The sequence below is a fragment of the Sturnus vulgaris genome, unplaced genomic scaffold (genome assembly GCF_052056855.1).
Source record: "Sturnus vulgaris isolate bStuVul1 unplaced genomic scaffold, bStuVul1.hap1 Scaffold_195, whole genome shotgun sequence".
In the NCBI taxonomy this organism is placed as follows: Eukaryota; Metazoa; Chordata; class Aves; order Passeriformes; family Sturnidae; genus Sturnus; species Sturnus vulgaris.
In genome coordinates this window covers 7,793,050-7,808,438 of record NW_028276170.1, presented here as the reverse complement: position 1 = coordinate 7,808,438, position 15,389 = coordinate 7,793,050, and the positions used below count along the sequence as shown (strand labels likewise).

The 15,389-nt window shown below is 52.3% G+C and overlaps 1 protein-coding gene across 1 annotated transcript in view; it reads right to left on the bottom strand.

Annotated features, from left to right (window-relative positions):
- The window catches only part of LOC148218047 (uncharacterized), a 101,128-nt gene that overhangs the window by 29,817 nt on the left and 55,922 nt on the right, over positions 1-15,389 (bottom strand). Inside the window, exons 3-4 of the mRNA XM_088158009.1 lie at positions 13,834-14,295; positions 13,584-13,749 (exon numbers count right to left, since the gene is read on the bottom strand). Coding sequence (XP_088014135.1) covers positions 13,584-13,749; positions 13,834-14,295 — 628 coding nt within the window. The remainder of the gene's footprint in view (positions 1-13,583; positions 13,750-13,833; positions 14,296-15,389) is intronic.

The window sequence follows — 15,389 nt, the reverse complement described above, 5'->3', positions numbered from 1 at the left end:
GCCTCAATTAGGGTGCAAATGAGAGCATGTGGCAAAGTTAATAGTGTGGGTTTTATTGTAGAGTAAACAAGTGGCAGAGAGAATGAAAAAAAAAGAGAAAAATAGAAATGGAATAGGGGTTGGGGAGAGAAAGAGAGTGACAGATCCAGATTAAGTAGAAAACCTCACCACTCTGTGGATCCCAATGGAATTCTGCTCTCTGATGGAGGGCATCCACAGATGTCTTGGAGATGGATCCCAGTGACATACTGTGGATGCTCTACATCTCCATTTTCTTGGTGCTGAGAGTCCCTCACAAACTTGGAGTTTAGGGGGTCAATACACACTAATCCATGATAAATGTATATTATAGTTAAAACTTTCACAAAATATTTAAGTAGAGGCTTTGTATTGTGCATTATAATATTAATATTTGCAGAAATAAATGTAGTTGTGAAATTATAAATAATACTTTTATTTTTATAACTAACTGACGATATTTAGAATAACTCAAATATATTTGTGAAATGGCTATGTTGATTCCAAGTACTTACAATAAACTTACAGTAGTGGAAATAGCTGAAACCGTCTGCATGTTCAGACATCATTGAAAGAACCACGCAGATAACATTGAGAGAACAGATGTAAGGAGGACTCTGCTGCTGACTGTCAATAACTGTCACTGAAATTACCAAACAGGGGACCCTTGTGAGCAAGTGACACAGGACCCTCTAAACTGCACAGAAGGGGGGACAGGGGTCGAACCAAGCTAAAGAATTGCCAGATGTAAACTAATTCAAAGCAATGTTTGAATATGTATAATCCTTATAAATATGTATTTGACCAATGCAATAAAAAAGTTGTTATGGTTAACCAGTGTGCCTCTGGCTGTGGCTACGCACCCAGCACTGTTATTGTCCCTTTTATCTCTTATTAAACTTTTAAAAATTTTAAAGAGTGAGGCTGGTTCCTCACAAAACCCAAGGTGCTCACCACTTTCTTTCCCCCCCAGGCCAGGATCTGTCAATCCCAAACTTTGTTCAGATGTTGGAGGAGGAGGCTGCGAGGAAAAGGAAGATGCCCTGGGTAGGAGGCAGGTGAAGGGGCAGGTGCCCCTTTCCTCCTCTCCTCTGCTCCATCTCCCAGCCCAGCATCACCCCCGGCTGCAGGACAACCCCGCTGCCGACACCTCCTGCCAGGGACGGATTGGGGGGGATCTCCTTCCCCTTCCATCTGCAATGGAGGCAAATCCCATCCTCTCCTTGTCCACCTTCCTTCCTCTCCTCTTTCTGTCCTTCATCCATCCACGTTCCTTTCTTCTCCTTCCTCCCTTGCTCCTTCTTGTTCTCTCCTCTCCTGCCTTTTCCTTTTCCCTTCTCGCTGTCCCTTCCTCTCCTTGTCCTTCCTCCCCCAGACATTGAGCTGCAGACAGAGACCAGGGACAACAAATCCCTGGCACAGAACCTTGTGGAAGAGGCCGTTTTGAGTGGCTCCGTGGCACTGAAATGCAACGGGAAGGAAAAGTCCCAGAGATCCCACACAAGGAGGGGCTGCAAACTGAGCCCAGGGAGCTGTGAGGAGGAAAGACCCTCCCTGTGCCAGGAAGGCGACCGGAGATCCGTCCAGATCTTGGAACTGGTGGAGAAGCCTCAGGCCATGGAGAAGCCCCACGGGTGCTTGGAATGTGGGAAGGCTTCAGGTGGAGCTACAAGCTGAGGAAACATCAGAACATCCACACTGGGGATTGGCCCTACGAGTGTGGGGACTGCGAGAAGAGCTTCAGGCAGAGCTCAGCCTATTCCTGCTGCCTCCAAACACAGCAGTTCCAGATGCAGAGATCCCCCTGCAGGATCTGGAGATCCATGGGGATGTAGAGATCCCCCCACAGCCCCTGGAGGAGCCACGCAGGAGCGCGGGGACCCCTGAGAGGAGGCTGTGACCCCGTAGGCAGAGGGGCCCCCGCTGGAGCAGCCTGTCCTTGAAGGACTGAGCCCGTGGCAGAGTGACCCACGCTGCAGCAGAGTGAAGGGGGCTGGTACCCATGGGATGGAGTCAGGTTGGAGAAGTCCAGGAGAAGTCTCCTGTGGGAGAGACCCCAAGGTGCAGCAGGGGAACGACTCCTGTCCCTGAGCAGAGGGAGAAGCCACTGGGGATGAACTGACCATGGCCCCATTGAAGCGTGGAAAAACACTCAATAACCCACAAAATGAGTTATAAGAGTAGATGTGTATTTATTCAGCGCTGAGGTGCATGGTGGATAGCTCTTCCAAAAACATGCACACCTTTGGCGACCTGGCCTCTCTTTTATTCTCTACAAACTAGGACTACACAATACACCTAAAACATATTCATTGCCTATCCCAGCTTCACATTGAAAATAGTTCCACTCCTCTTTTCGACTGAGCATTTGTAGCCATGGAAAGGGGTTTTAACCCTTTAAGTGCGGTGGAAATAAAATGCAAAGCTTACATGGTCATCTTTCATGACAGGAAACAAAGAGACAAGTTTATTCAGAAAGATGCTTGTTTTTACAGCATGGCTCACAACTCCGAGAGTAAAAGAAGATGATTGGTTCAGAGAGAAGACACCCCATTCACAGGGCCTGGTCACGTACCACAACAGGTGCTTTATCTTTGTTATTAATTCCTTTTTATTTTGACCAAGTTATCACCTTTGGAGAAATTCTCCCTGACTTTCAGCTGGACCAGCTTATCGGCTGGGAACAGAGCCGAGAAGCTTTGGCCTGGAATATTTTCCAGGCTGTAATTTTCTTGCTTTCTCAATATGTGTCCCTACAGAGCATTGTTCCTTTTAGGTTGCTCTGGTGGTCGTCTGGGACTCTTTGGGATGAGGTAAACACTCTTCCTCTCGGTTTGAACTTTTCACCTTGCCTTCTTGCACATGCTCTCTTTTTAGTCCTTTGATCACTCTCCAGACTTTGCTATCAGTTTTCCAGGTCTCACGGGTCTGAGGACCCCCTTATCCTGTGATGTCTTTGTCCTTGCAGCCTGTTTGCACATTCTATCCCTTGACCCCACCTTGTAGCCTTGCTCTCCTTCTGTTCTTGTAAGCGCCGTAAATGATAGCAAACAATACAGTTTTGTATTCAGTCCCCCTTTTAGTCAAAGCATTTCTTAATGCTTGATTCTTAAATTTCAATTTCTTTATTTCATGGCGACTCGCTGAATTGAAACATATTAGTCAGCGGAGAAAAAGAAACTAACGAAGACTCCTTTTAGTAACAGCGAGTGAAGAGGGAAAAGCCCAGCGCTGAATCCTCGCCCCGCGGTGGGGAGCGGGACCTGTGCTGTACAGAAGCCCCCGTCCCCATGGGCGCTCTCGGGGGACCCAAGTCCTTGTGATCGAGGCCGCAGCCCGCGGACGGTGTGAGGCCGGTAGCGACTCCCGGCGCGCCGGGCCCGGGACTTCTCGGAGTCGGGTTGCTTGGGAATGCAGCCCAAAGCGGGTGGTAAACTCCATCTCGGGATAAATACCGGCACAAGACCGATAGCCACTGAGTGCCGTAAGGGAAAGTTGAAAAAAACTTTGAAGAGAGAGTTCAAGAGGGCGTGAAACCGTTAAAAGTAAACGGGTGGGGCTGCGCAGTCCGCCCGGAGGATTCAACCCGGCGAGTTGCGCTCGGCCGGCGCGGGTTCGGCGGATCCTCGCCTCCGTCTCCCCTCCATCCCCCGGGCACCCGCCGCGGGGAAAGGCCGAGGGGGCCGGGCCGGTGCGGGGACCCCTGCCTAGCCGGTGGCCGGCCCTGGCCAGGTGCATTTCCTCCGTGGCGATGCGCTGTGACCGGCTCCGGGTGGGCTGGGAAGGGTCCGGCGGGCAGGCGGCCCGGTGCCGTGCGAGCTGGGGCGGGTGTTACAGTCCCCGGGCAGCAGATTTCGGCCGAATCCCGGGGCCGAGGGAGAGAACCGCTGCCGAGCCCTCCTCCCCCCTGTCGGCGGCTCCGTGGCGGGGGCGTCGCTGCTCCGGGGGCGGCCGGTGGAGCGGAGGACCCGCCAGTCCCCGGTGCCGCTGTCATCCGGGGCGGACTGTCCTCTGTGCGCTGTGCCTTGTGTGGCTCCTTTGCCGGCCCCAGGCAGCCTGAGCTGTTCCCACTGCCGCTGTCACAGCCTGCAGAGCTGTTTCCCAGGCTGGCCTGGCTGCAGCTTCTCCCCAGCCTCTGCAGGAAGGACCTTTGGCATCATCTGACAGGGAGCCCAAAGAGACTCGGGGTCATGCACACCCTGAGATCCCCTGAAATTTCCTGATCTCCAGGTAGATCAGGAGGGGTGGTGGACAAGAGAGAGCCCTGTCCCAAGAGCCTGGGCCTTTTCCTGATCCTTATCCATGACTTAGACAAGCATTGCCTCCTGAACATGCCACCTCTCGAATGGTGAATGGTTCCATCTGATCCAGCTGTCCCTTTTCCTTTCTCAAGTGATGCAGCAAAAGTCTGTGCAGATGCTGGCGTATCCTAGAAGAAGCAATGGCTCTGTGCCAGCCCCTGATGAAGGAAAGGAGGAGAGACCAGGCACGGGCAGAGGCACAGGAGCTAATTGCTGAGCCAGGCTCAGCCCTGGGCAGGGCTGTGTGGCAGCAGCTCTTCCCCCAGGGCCTGCCCTTGCACGGCCCAGCAGCAGCCAAAGCTGGAGGCGACTTGGCTTTGAGGCCTCTGGGGCTCATTCCCAACCAGTGGGAAACGGGACTCGTGCGCCCAGGTCCCTCCTGCTGCAGCTGCTCCCGGAGCTGCCCTGAGTGCCCAGAGGATCAACGCACAGGAGCAGCCCCGAGTGGGAGCCCGGCCACGAGCCCAGGGCCACAGCCAGCCCTGGCTTCTGACTGGGCAGGGGCTGCACTGGGACCTGACAGGGCCTGACTCTGTCCCCTTGGGCTGGGGGAGCTGTCACGGGGCAGGGAGGGTCGGGGCTGGCAGTGGCTGCTCAGGGATGGGTTGGGCGCGGCTCCCTGGAAGCAGCGACTGCCCAAGCAGCTGCGCTGGCCCCGGGCTCTCCTCCCGGCCTCCTGGGCTTTGTTGGGTGGCACAGCCTGTGCCAAGGGGTGCCAAGGTGCCTGCAGGCCCCAGCTCTGGCAGAAACAGAGAACGTCCTGGCTGTATACAGTGAGCTGCCAGCTCAGCAGTGGAGCACAGCACGGGCTCACGCTCCCCATTGCTCCCACAGGTGCAGCCAGCACCTCAACACGTGTTCCTGATTGCCAGAAGGGCATTGGAAAGGGTTTCTGTCAGGGAACACGCTGGTTGATTGTGATAAGGGCAAGTTTGGCCATCTATTTCTGCCAGGAAACGAGCTCAACTGAACATTGACTGAGAGCCTCCAAAATCAGCTTTTCTGTTTCAATAAAGAGATGGAGCTGTCACCGCAGTGTCCGGGTGGTACCACCAGCACAGCCCAGACGGCACCAGCACTGGATGAGCTCCATGTCCAGAAGCAGCCATGGATGCCCACGGTGCGGGCAGGCAGGAGCCAGGCAGGAGCTGCTGTGACCAGCAACGGGGCCCCGAGGGGCTGGGGGAGCCCGTGCTGAGCATCCCTGGGCTGAGGACACATCTCCTTCAGTGCCATCATCTGGGCCTGGACCTCCTCCAATGGCAATCCCAGGAAAAAAAGGAGCCATTGAGAGCATCTCCAGAGACACAGCCTGACCAGCAATGTCAGCAGGCAAAACAAAGGTTTTGCTAAGCAATGGCCTTTGAGGGAGCAAAACATTTACAATCAGGGCAGTGCATTCGTGCAGATGGGGGTACACTCTGGGGGCACAGCTAAGGCCATGAGGTCACAGCAGGCTCTGGGGTCACAGCAGGCTGAGGTCACAGCAGGCTGTGAGGTCGCAGAGGTGCCAGAGCCCCGTGGTTGCACAGCACCACAGGCACCGAGCAGTCAGGCCTTGAGCACAACTGCTGCGGCAGCAGCGGCGGCGGCGGCAGCGGTGCTGACATTGGGACAGCGGTGTCAGGACAGCGGGGGCAGCAAGAGCTGCGGGACTGGCACAGGGCAAGGCACCATGGCCCTTGCTCTGCGCCTCTTCCTCCTGCTCCTCCTGGCACTGGCCCTGCCTGCCAGGGCTGCCCAGGCAGCTCCGTGGAGAGCACAGGGAGCAGGTGAGCTGGGGGCCTGGCTCCCCTTTCCCGGGACAGCGCTCCCTTCTCCCCAGGGAGTGTTGGGGATGGTTTTCCATAGGGCTTTAGGGAGGTTTTCCTCAGTGGAAGGCAGAGAGCCCACACGGGCCCTGGGCTGGCCTAGTTTCCCCTCCAGGGATGTTGAACAGGGCATGGAGAGAGTGTGCAGAGTGACCAGAGCTACCATAGAGCCCCCCAGGCCCCTCTGCAGCTTTGGCCATGGCCATTCACATCTGGTTCCCAGAGCCTCACCCTATGCATACACTTGAAGTGCAACTGTTTTGATCTAAGGTCTTCCAAAAGCCAAGAGCCACGACACAGGAGACAAGAAATCTCTCGAGGCAGCCAAACATCTGGACCAGATGCTAAGTGATCTGGAGAGACGCCGTGGTGGGTGCATTTCCCTTCCTTGCACTGCCCAGTTCCCTAAGGCAGAAGGGGATCCCAGCACATCATGGAAATGCTTCTGATCTGTGCTCCCTTCTAGGTGAGGTTCCTGGGAAGGCTTCTCAAGGAAGTTGGGTGGAAGATGATTTGGAACTCTTGGGAGCTTCTGCAGGTAAGTTCTTAACTTCCCCTCACAGCACAATCATTGACAACCTGGCAGAAACCAGGTGACAGAAGCTTGTGTGGCTGTTGAGTTACAGGTGTGTCTGCAGGGAGCATTTTTCAACCTCCAGGCCTGGATGCTGTGTCCAAATCCAATTCTCATAGCAGGAGTGAGTAGTGTGTACCTGCTGACCCCACAAGCTGAGCACTGCTTTTGTGGAATCCATCCACATGAAGTTGAATTACTTTTCTCTAAGATCCACCGACAGGCAAGGCCCAAGAAACAGGAAACAAGAAATCCCTGGAGGCAGCCAAAATGCTGGACCAGATGCTGAGTGATCTGCAGAGACGCCGTGGTGGGTGCATTTCCCTCAGCCTTCTCCTGACACTCAGCAGCCGGGGGCTTTCTCTGCACATCTGGACACGCCGTGCCCGGCACAGCGGGAAGGGATCCATGGCAGCCTCGCTGTCCCACTGCTGCTGTCACAGCCTGCAGGGCTGTTTCCCAGCCTGGCCTGGCTGCAGCTTCTCCCCAGTTTCTGCAGGAAGGCTTTTGGCATCATCTGATAGGGAGCCCAAAGTGTCCACAGGCCATGCACACCCTGAGATCCCTGAAATTTCCTGGTCTCAGGGTAGATCAGGAGGGGTGGCTGTTCGGAGGAGAGAGGGCCCCGTGGCAACCCCAAGAGCCTCGGCTTTTTCCTGATCCATATCCATGTCTAGGACAAATATTACTTACTGAAGATGCCCCCTCCCCAATGGGGAATGGTTCCATCTGATCCAGCTGCGCCTCTTCCCTTCTCCAGAGGTGGACCAAAAGGCCTTGGTGAAGGCAGCGCTTCCTGGAGGAAGCAATGGCTCCGTGCCAGCCCCTGGTACACAAAGGGAGGAGATGCCAGGCAGAGCCACAGAAGGTGATTGCTGTGCCAGGCTCAGCCAGGCTGAGCAATCCTGCTGGGATCCCTCCGTGGGAGACACCACCCAAAAGCTGGGAGGGGCTGCAAGGGGTGACCATGGTGGGGAAAGGGCAGAGGGGGAGAGCAGGGCTCCAGTGTGTCCTGACAGGGCCTGGCTCTGTCCCCTTGGGCTGGGGGAGCTGTCACGGGGCAGGGAGGGTCGGGGCTGGCAGTGGCTGCTCAGGGATGGGTTGGGCGCGGCTCCCTGGAAGCAGCGACTGCCCAAGCAGCTGCGCTGGCCCCGGGCTCTCCTCCCGGCCTCCTGGGCTTTGTTGGGTGGCACAGCCTGTGCCAAGGGGTGCCAAGGTGCCTGCAGGCCCCAGCTCTGGGGCAAACAGAGAACGTCCTGGCCCTATGCAGCGAGCTGCCAGCTCAGCAGTGGAGCACAGCACGGGCTCACGCTCCCCATTGCTCCCACAGATGTTATCCCTGAAACAGGAATAGATGCTCAGGATCCAGAGCGCCTTCCAAGAATTGTCTGCCCCCAGGATGTGCGCTGGTCCTGCATGATCGGCACAGTAGTGACAATGTTCACTGTGCCACTTGTCCTGCTCTGCTGCTATTTTGGCATTCGGAAGCTCTATCAGATAGGACGGTAAGTTGCTGATTTTTCTCTGCAGTTTTATTAAAACTCTGCTCATTGCATTGGTAGCCTGGCTCATGGTCATGCTGCTGTGGAGCTGTGGCAAGTCCCTGTTGTCCAAATAACTCTGATAAGGGTTCTGCTGCTGCCCAGTGCTTTAATTGGCCTCTTAATTGCTGGGCCTTGTCCTGGGGAGCCCGCTGGGGCTGCAGCCAGTGCTGGCTCCCACTGAGGCTGCGTGGCCAAGAGCAGCCCCAGGAGCAGCGGCAGAGGCAGAGCAAGTTCACAACAATATTTGGGAATGCATTTCAGGATGGGAATGTGGTTATTTAGCAGCTCATGTAAAGCTTCATGGTAATAATGATGTTACAGGATGAGCAAATTTTCTACAATTCAGTGTTTAAACAAATCCAACCTGATGGAGGTTTGGCCTTGGCCTTTAGACTTTGCTCTGTATGTGAGCCCTGTTCTGGACTGATTTTGGATTCACTTTTGGGTGAAGGCTTATCCCAGCCCTGATCCTTGGCAGCTCTGGGCTCAAAGGGACAGCTGAGGCTGCACTGCACATGACTGGGGTGCAGGGCTCCATTATCAAAAGGCTTTGAGAAGTTTAAATTACTGTATTTTTACTACATGGTTTTGTTTATGAAATTAATCCACTTTCTTTAAACCTAGCTTTAAAAAATTTATTTTCTATTGCTTTTACCAGTTATTTGATCTATTGAATTATGGCATAATTATCCCATGGCTGAATTAGAAGACTGTAAGTACTAGAAAATGAACTAATTTTTACACTCTTCTGTCTTTCACAGACTTATGCTGGTTTGATGTGACCAACAGAAGAGGTTTTTGCTTGCTTTGAATTCAAACAAGGAGCAAAGCTGGAACCTGTTGAAATGAGTCTCTTGACTTCACAGCTAAAGCAAACTGCCAGGGTTCTTTTTTTTCAGCTTTGGGTGGGGATATAAAAATATACCAGCAGCATATACTATAAATAAATATATACTAAATACATAGCAACAAATAGTCCAGTAAAGGAACTGATCTAAATGAGGGGTTTGGTGTGTTTGCTCACCAAGCCCTGAGTTCCTCAGAGCTGCAGCTCCCTGCTCTCTGTGCAGACAGAGGCTGGCTATGGGTGACAGTGCTGTGTCTGGCCTGGTGCACACCAGCTCCACACAGGAGCTAAGGGATTATCCTTGCACACTCCATCCTGGAAGAACCGAATTCATTGATTAATCTGACACAATTTATGGCATGGCAGAAAAAAAAAAAAAAAAAGGTTAGAATTGATTCCATTCCAAACACTTTACATTTTGCTGTGTGTAATGCAGATGGGAACTACAAGTTTCCTATTCATGCACAATTTGTTAGAGCTCACAGTCCTCAAAGTCACAGGGCCTTGCAGAGCTGTGTGTGAGATGACTTTAAAAACAAAAACAACCTTTATGTGCAACACCTGTCTTCAAAACTTTTCAATCCAAATCACAAGCTGATTCCTCCTGGTAACTGGAAAAAACCCCAACCAAATAACAAAACCAAAACTGTGACCCAACAAAACAGGCAAACAAAACAACCACCAAGAAAAAAATCAAAACCCATATAAAAACCCCCACAAATCCAGAAAAATATAAAAATCAGGTGAAGGAGGCAGCGATCAAAGAGCAACAAATGGCCAGAGGAACTACAGAAAGGACAGATAATTAGAAAGGACAGGTAATCAGTGGCTATGGCACCAAACTAGCCAAGGGATCTGAGATACAGTTCCCACCCTTCTGAAAACAAAATAAACAGAAAATAAATGATGATGATTGTGAAATGGGACTCTGCCTGTTTAGCTTTAATATATCCACTGTGTGTAAGTTCTATGTGCCTTGTTAAGTCACATCCTCTGGCAAGGGTGTTTTTCTGTCCAAAGAAAAACACTGCAGTGGAAGAGGAGGCCAGCTTGGAAAATATTATAATCAAGAGCTAGAAATAAAGTACTTGTTTTTAATATGTTGTTTGGTTGGTTTCTGTTTGTTCATGGGTTTTTTGTCTGTCTTTGAAAGCAACCTCTTAGATGTTAATGCATACAACAAGTCCTTTTTAAAGGGCTGTCTTTGCAAAACACCTGCCAATTTTGTGATGCAAGACAGAAACAGCTTCCCTTGGGCTACAGCTGGAAGGCTTGAAAATGTGTTCCAGGAACTCGTGATATGACAGAGTCTGATTAACACAATTTAATGTCATGAAGTGCAAGATGTAAGTTATCAATAAAATACTCAGAGTGTACTCTAACTTTGGGGTCTGTGACTCGCACTGGTGCTGCTTGGGAACTGTTCCTCCTCCCCTCCTCCCTCATCTCCCTCATCTCCTCTTGGAGGCTCACAATTACAGCAGAGACATGAGCCTGCATCGAGCTTTGATCATACTCTCAAAATTTCTAAGCTTGTTGGTTGTTGGCAACAGAACCCACTGTCTCTGTTATTATCAGCATTAATTGTTGCAATGAAGGTGGTGTATTGAGATGGCCCCAGGTCTGTCAGATTCCACAACATCTGCCCTGTGCACCTGACCTTGTCAGGGTCATTGTCATGCTGTCCATCCCTCCCAAAGAGCACCTCCAGCACTGCCACTTCTCTCAGCTCTTGGATCCCTTTCTCAAGGGTCTTCCAGCACATTCTATGGTGGTGCTCCTGCATTCTCTCTCTGTGGACAAACCTCTCTCTCACACTCATTAAAAGCCACTCCCAGAGGGAAAGGGGCCCTGGCTCCCTTACAAATACCTGATCCACACCTGAGTCCTGGGTCAAGAGTACCAAATTCTTTGCCTCAGGACCATCCAGTTGCACACTTGTACCCATAAGGTCCCAGACCTGCAGTAACCAGGTGGTAAAAGCCTCAGGGCCTCGTCACTCAATGTCTTTTTGCAGAGTATGGAGACTTTTGTACGACAGGGACTTGGTGATGATCTCAACCTCTGGCTCCCCTGCTGGTTGTGAGGGCCCTCCTTTCTTATCCTTAGTATCTAGGTGCCTTGTTTTCATCTTAGATTTTCTAGTTTCCACAGGGCTGACTATTGCTGGCTCAAGTGCCCTTGCAGTACATTTGGAACCTGGACAGATGTAATGTCTGTGGGTTCCACTGCTGCACCATCAGACTCTCCCTCTTTAAGGCAGGGGGAGGGTTTCTCACCAGCTGGGGAAAGGTACTCCTTCAGCATCTGGCTCATCTCACACATCTCATTCACTGTAACCCCTACCCACTCTGGGTGGTTCCTGTCTGAAGTGGGCTGTGGGGCAGGGTCAGGCTATGGGGCAGCAGCTCGATTTCCTGGGGTAGGTATCAGGGTTGTTATCCAAGTCAATCTCCCCTGATCTCTGACTGCTAAATAGAACAGGCATATCAGCAACACCAACCACTGTATGATATCATTAGCATTTAGAGTGGATCTCAAATCTTCAAAACTGGTGGAGAGGACTTAAAAAACTGGGTGATGGGTTGGGAGTACATTTTCCCTGCTGACACTTCCTCACAGTAAGTACCATTATTGAAGTAAACCCCAAAACTACACTCTTAGAGAGCAAGAGCTCTGAATCCACGTGGCTGTCTTCCAGAGAAAGTTAAAAATCCATTAATTTCTCTGCTGATCAACCCACAGAATGAACTGGATAATAGCCACAGGAACCTCAGTGATAAGACCCATGTTCAAAAAAGGGCTTGCAAATGGGAGAGATATAGCAGTGACCACATGGAGCCCAAACCAGGGTAAGCTGGACAGCATGGTGTCACCTACCACAAAACTTAGGTAACTCAAGAGAGCTGTTATTCCTTTTTCACCCTCCTCTCAATGCCCTCAGGGCCAAATATCTCTTGGCTTGGAAGACAAGTATTTGCCAAAAGAGACAGTAGCCTCTCTTTGAAATGGAGAGTATAAACCCCCACTCCCTTCACTTTACTATAATTTTGAAATCAAGGGGCTCTCAGGTAAAGATATGGGGGGTAGGAATAGCAGTTCTTTACTAATATATCTAACAAGACAAACAAAAACAACAGCTATGAAATTAACAGCCAACAGAACAATAACTCAGTTCTAGTCCTTTTTTGGCCGCAGACACCCTCTCCTTGCCCTGCAGTTACCGGGGCTGTGGGCAGGTCCCGCCCCCGCAGCTGCGGGAGGAGCGGGGCAATGGCTGCGGCCTCGTCCCGGGTGGGAGAGGGATGGGCAGAGACTTCTCTGCTCACGGTGTCGGTCACGGTGCCCAGCAGGGTGTCCGGAGCTGGGAGACCGAAAGCGGGAAAGGGAGCAGTGCGGTGTCCCACAGCAGAGAACGCGGCTCCCGGCGCTGGGATGGCGAGGGGGTGGCGGCAGCAGCACCGGCGTCTTTCCTCCGACTCCACGAGCGAGAGAGAGAGAGCGACTCCCAAACCTCTCCTTTACCTGCTGCCTGCACATCGCGGTGTTTCCCCCTCTTCCCTCCCCCTCCCCTCGAGGGAAAACCAGCCGTCTGAGCCAGGGGGTAGCCACAGCTTCTTAGCATAACAATGGGGAAAATTCCACAGAGAGAAAAAGGGGAACACCCAACCTCCAACAAACAGTCATATTCACTTCATAATATTTGTATGTGTTATAGGGAAACAAAAGTATTTTGTCCATAGTTTAAAAAAAGAGAAATTTTCGTTCATGACTTTTCTCCTTTCTTTATTTAGGATTTGACTTTTCTTTTTGTTTTATTTTGGTGTTTTTATATTGTTTCTGTGTGTATTACTATTTTGTCTTTGTTGTTGTTGTTGTTTTTTTCAATTTAGGAGCGAAAATAAAGTATCTGTAAAGTTTTATTCTGGGCATTGAAAGAGTTAATACCTTGCCCAGGCAGCAGAGGGTTTTGTGATTTTTCCCAGGTGGGGCAGTCGGAGTTATTTAGGATAAAGAGTCTTTCAAGGCCACGCTGGGGGCTGGGTGAGGACTGTAGGGTTCAGTCAGAGGAGCCGTGATGAGTTTCTGGTTTCATGGCTGTTCTCCAGCACCCGCTGCACTCAATTCCAGCCAAGGGCTGGGGGTTCTTCCTCCACCCTGCCCAGCAGGGCACCACCAGAAGATAGGATTGAACACAGAAGATTTTCTGGGGTTAAAAGTCAACAAATCCACTCTCCCTAAGGAGTTCCCAATGTCAGTTTGGGTCCCAATGGACGTTCCTGCCCCAGCATTCATCCAGGTGCCCACAGGGAGACAGGATGATGCAGACCCCCCCAGCCAGGTGTCTTCCCAACAGGGATCACCAGGACCACGGATCACCAGGGCTCTGCCCAACGGGGGTCACTGGGGATCATCCAACACCGATCCTCCCATGGGGGATGGAGCTGGAGCAGAGCACGAAGCTCCTCCCAGACCTGGGGCACTCACATCCCTGGTGTGGATGCGCTGGTGTCTGATGAGATACGAGTTGCATGTGAAGCCCTTCCCACAGTCAGTGCAGCAGAAGGGCCTCTGTTCTGTGTGAATGCGCTCATGTTCGAGGAGTTTGAAGGTGGTCTGAAACCTCTTCCCACACTCAGGACACTCGTAGGGCCTCTCCCCACAGTGGTTGCGCCGGTGGAGAGTGAGGGTGGAGTTGCGGTTGAATCTCTTCCCGCAGTCGGGGCAGCGGAAGGGCCTCTCCTCTGTGTGAATCCGCTCATGTCTGATGAGAGTGGAGCTTCTCTGAAACCTCTTCCCACACTCAGGACACTTGTAGGGCTTCTCCCCACTGTGGGTGCGCTGGTGGTTTATCAGGTCGGACATCCACCCAAAGCTCTTCCCACATTCCAAGCAGCTGTAAGGCCGTTCCCCTGTGTGGATCATCTGGTGCTGCATCAGGTTGGAGCTGTCGCTGAAGCTCTTCCCACATTCCCCACAAATGTAGGGCTTTTCCCCAGTGTGGATCACCTGGTGCCGGATCAGACTGGAGCTGTCTCTGAATCCCTTCCCACATTCCCCACACTCGTAAGGCTTTTCCCCAGTGTGGATCATCTGGTGCCGGCTCAGGTGGGAGCTCTTGCTGAAGCTCTTCCCACAATCCCCACACTCATAGGGCTTTCCACCAGTGTGGATTCTCTGGTGCTGGATCAGCTGAGAGATGGAGTTAAAACCCTTCCCACATTTCAAGCACTTGTGGGGCTTCTCCCCTCCAGGAGGCTTCTCCACCAGCTCTGAGCTCTGCCTGGATCTCCGGCCGCCTTCCCGGCTCAGGGAGGGTCTTTCCTCCTCACAGCTCCCTGGGATGGGTTTGCAGCCGCTCCTCGAGAGGAATCTCTGGGGCTTTTCCTCCTCCTCCATCTGCCAACGTCTTGGGAATGAAAAATCCTGGTTTGGGGAAAAAAGAAGAGAAGAGTGTGTTGGGCTGGGGGTTCTTCCCTGCCCAAGTGCAACTCAGGAAGACATTGGGCATCTTGCGTAAGAACCTCCAAAACACCAAGATTAAGACGAAAAATCCTCCCATCATGACACAGAACAAAACCCCCCCAAACACCAAGATTTAGACAAAAACCTCTCCAAAATACTGAGATTCAGCCCCTGCAAAAAACCAAAGCACCAACATTTAACCAAATAAAGCTCAGAAATACCAAGATTAACCCATGTGAAAATCATGGATCCCCCTCTCCGGTCACCTGCTGCATGTGATGGGGACAATGCTCCTGAGGCCTGGGGAGAGGCTGCAGATACAGGGAGGGGGGAACCTTGTGCTCCTTCCTGTTTCTGCTCTTCCTCCGCCTGTGTCCCTACTATTCCTCCTTCTCAATCCCACCTTCTCCTCCCCGTGCAGCGTTTGACCATTTTGTTGTTCAACCCTGCTTCTCCTTCCCTTCTCCTGCTGCCCCCAGGCCCAGCACCCACTGCCGGCTCCCTCTTCCCCCCAAACCCACAGCATCCCAGCGCAGGGGCAGCGATGGAGCTGGGGCAGCTCGGGCTGGGGCAGCGCTGGGCTCTCGGCCGCTCCCGCCCGCACTCGCTCCCCACTGCAGCCGCTGCCGCCACCACAGCGCGGGGGGGCCCGGCCTTGGCGCTCCCAACCATGACTGCATTCAAGTGACAGAGCTCCAGAGCCAGGCTGGGAGAGATTTAGGAGACATTCCCTGGCCTGAGGGACAAAATCTGTTTATGGATGGCTCTTCAAGGGCAGGAGAAGGGAAAAGAGCTCCAAGACACGCTCTGATGAAGGAAAGGGAATTA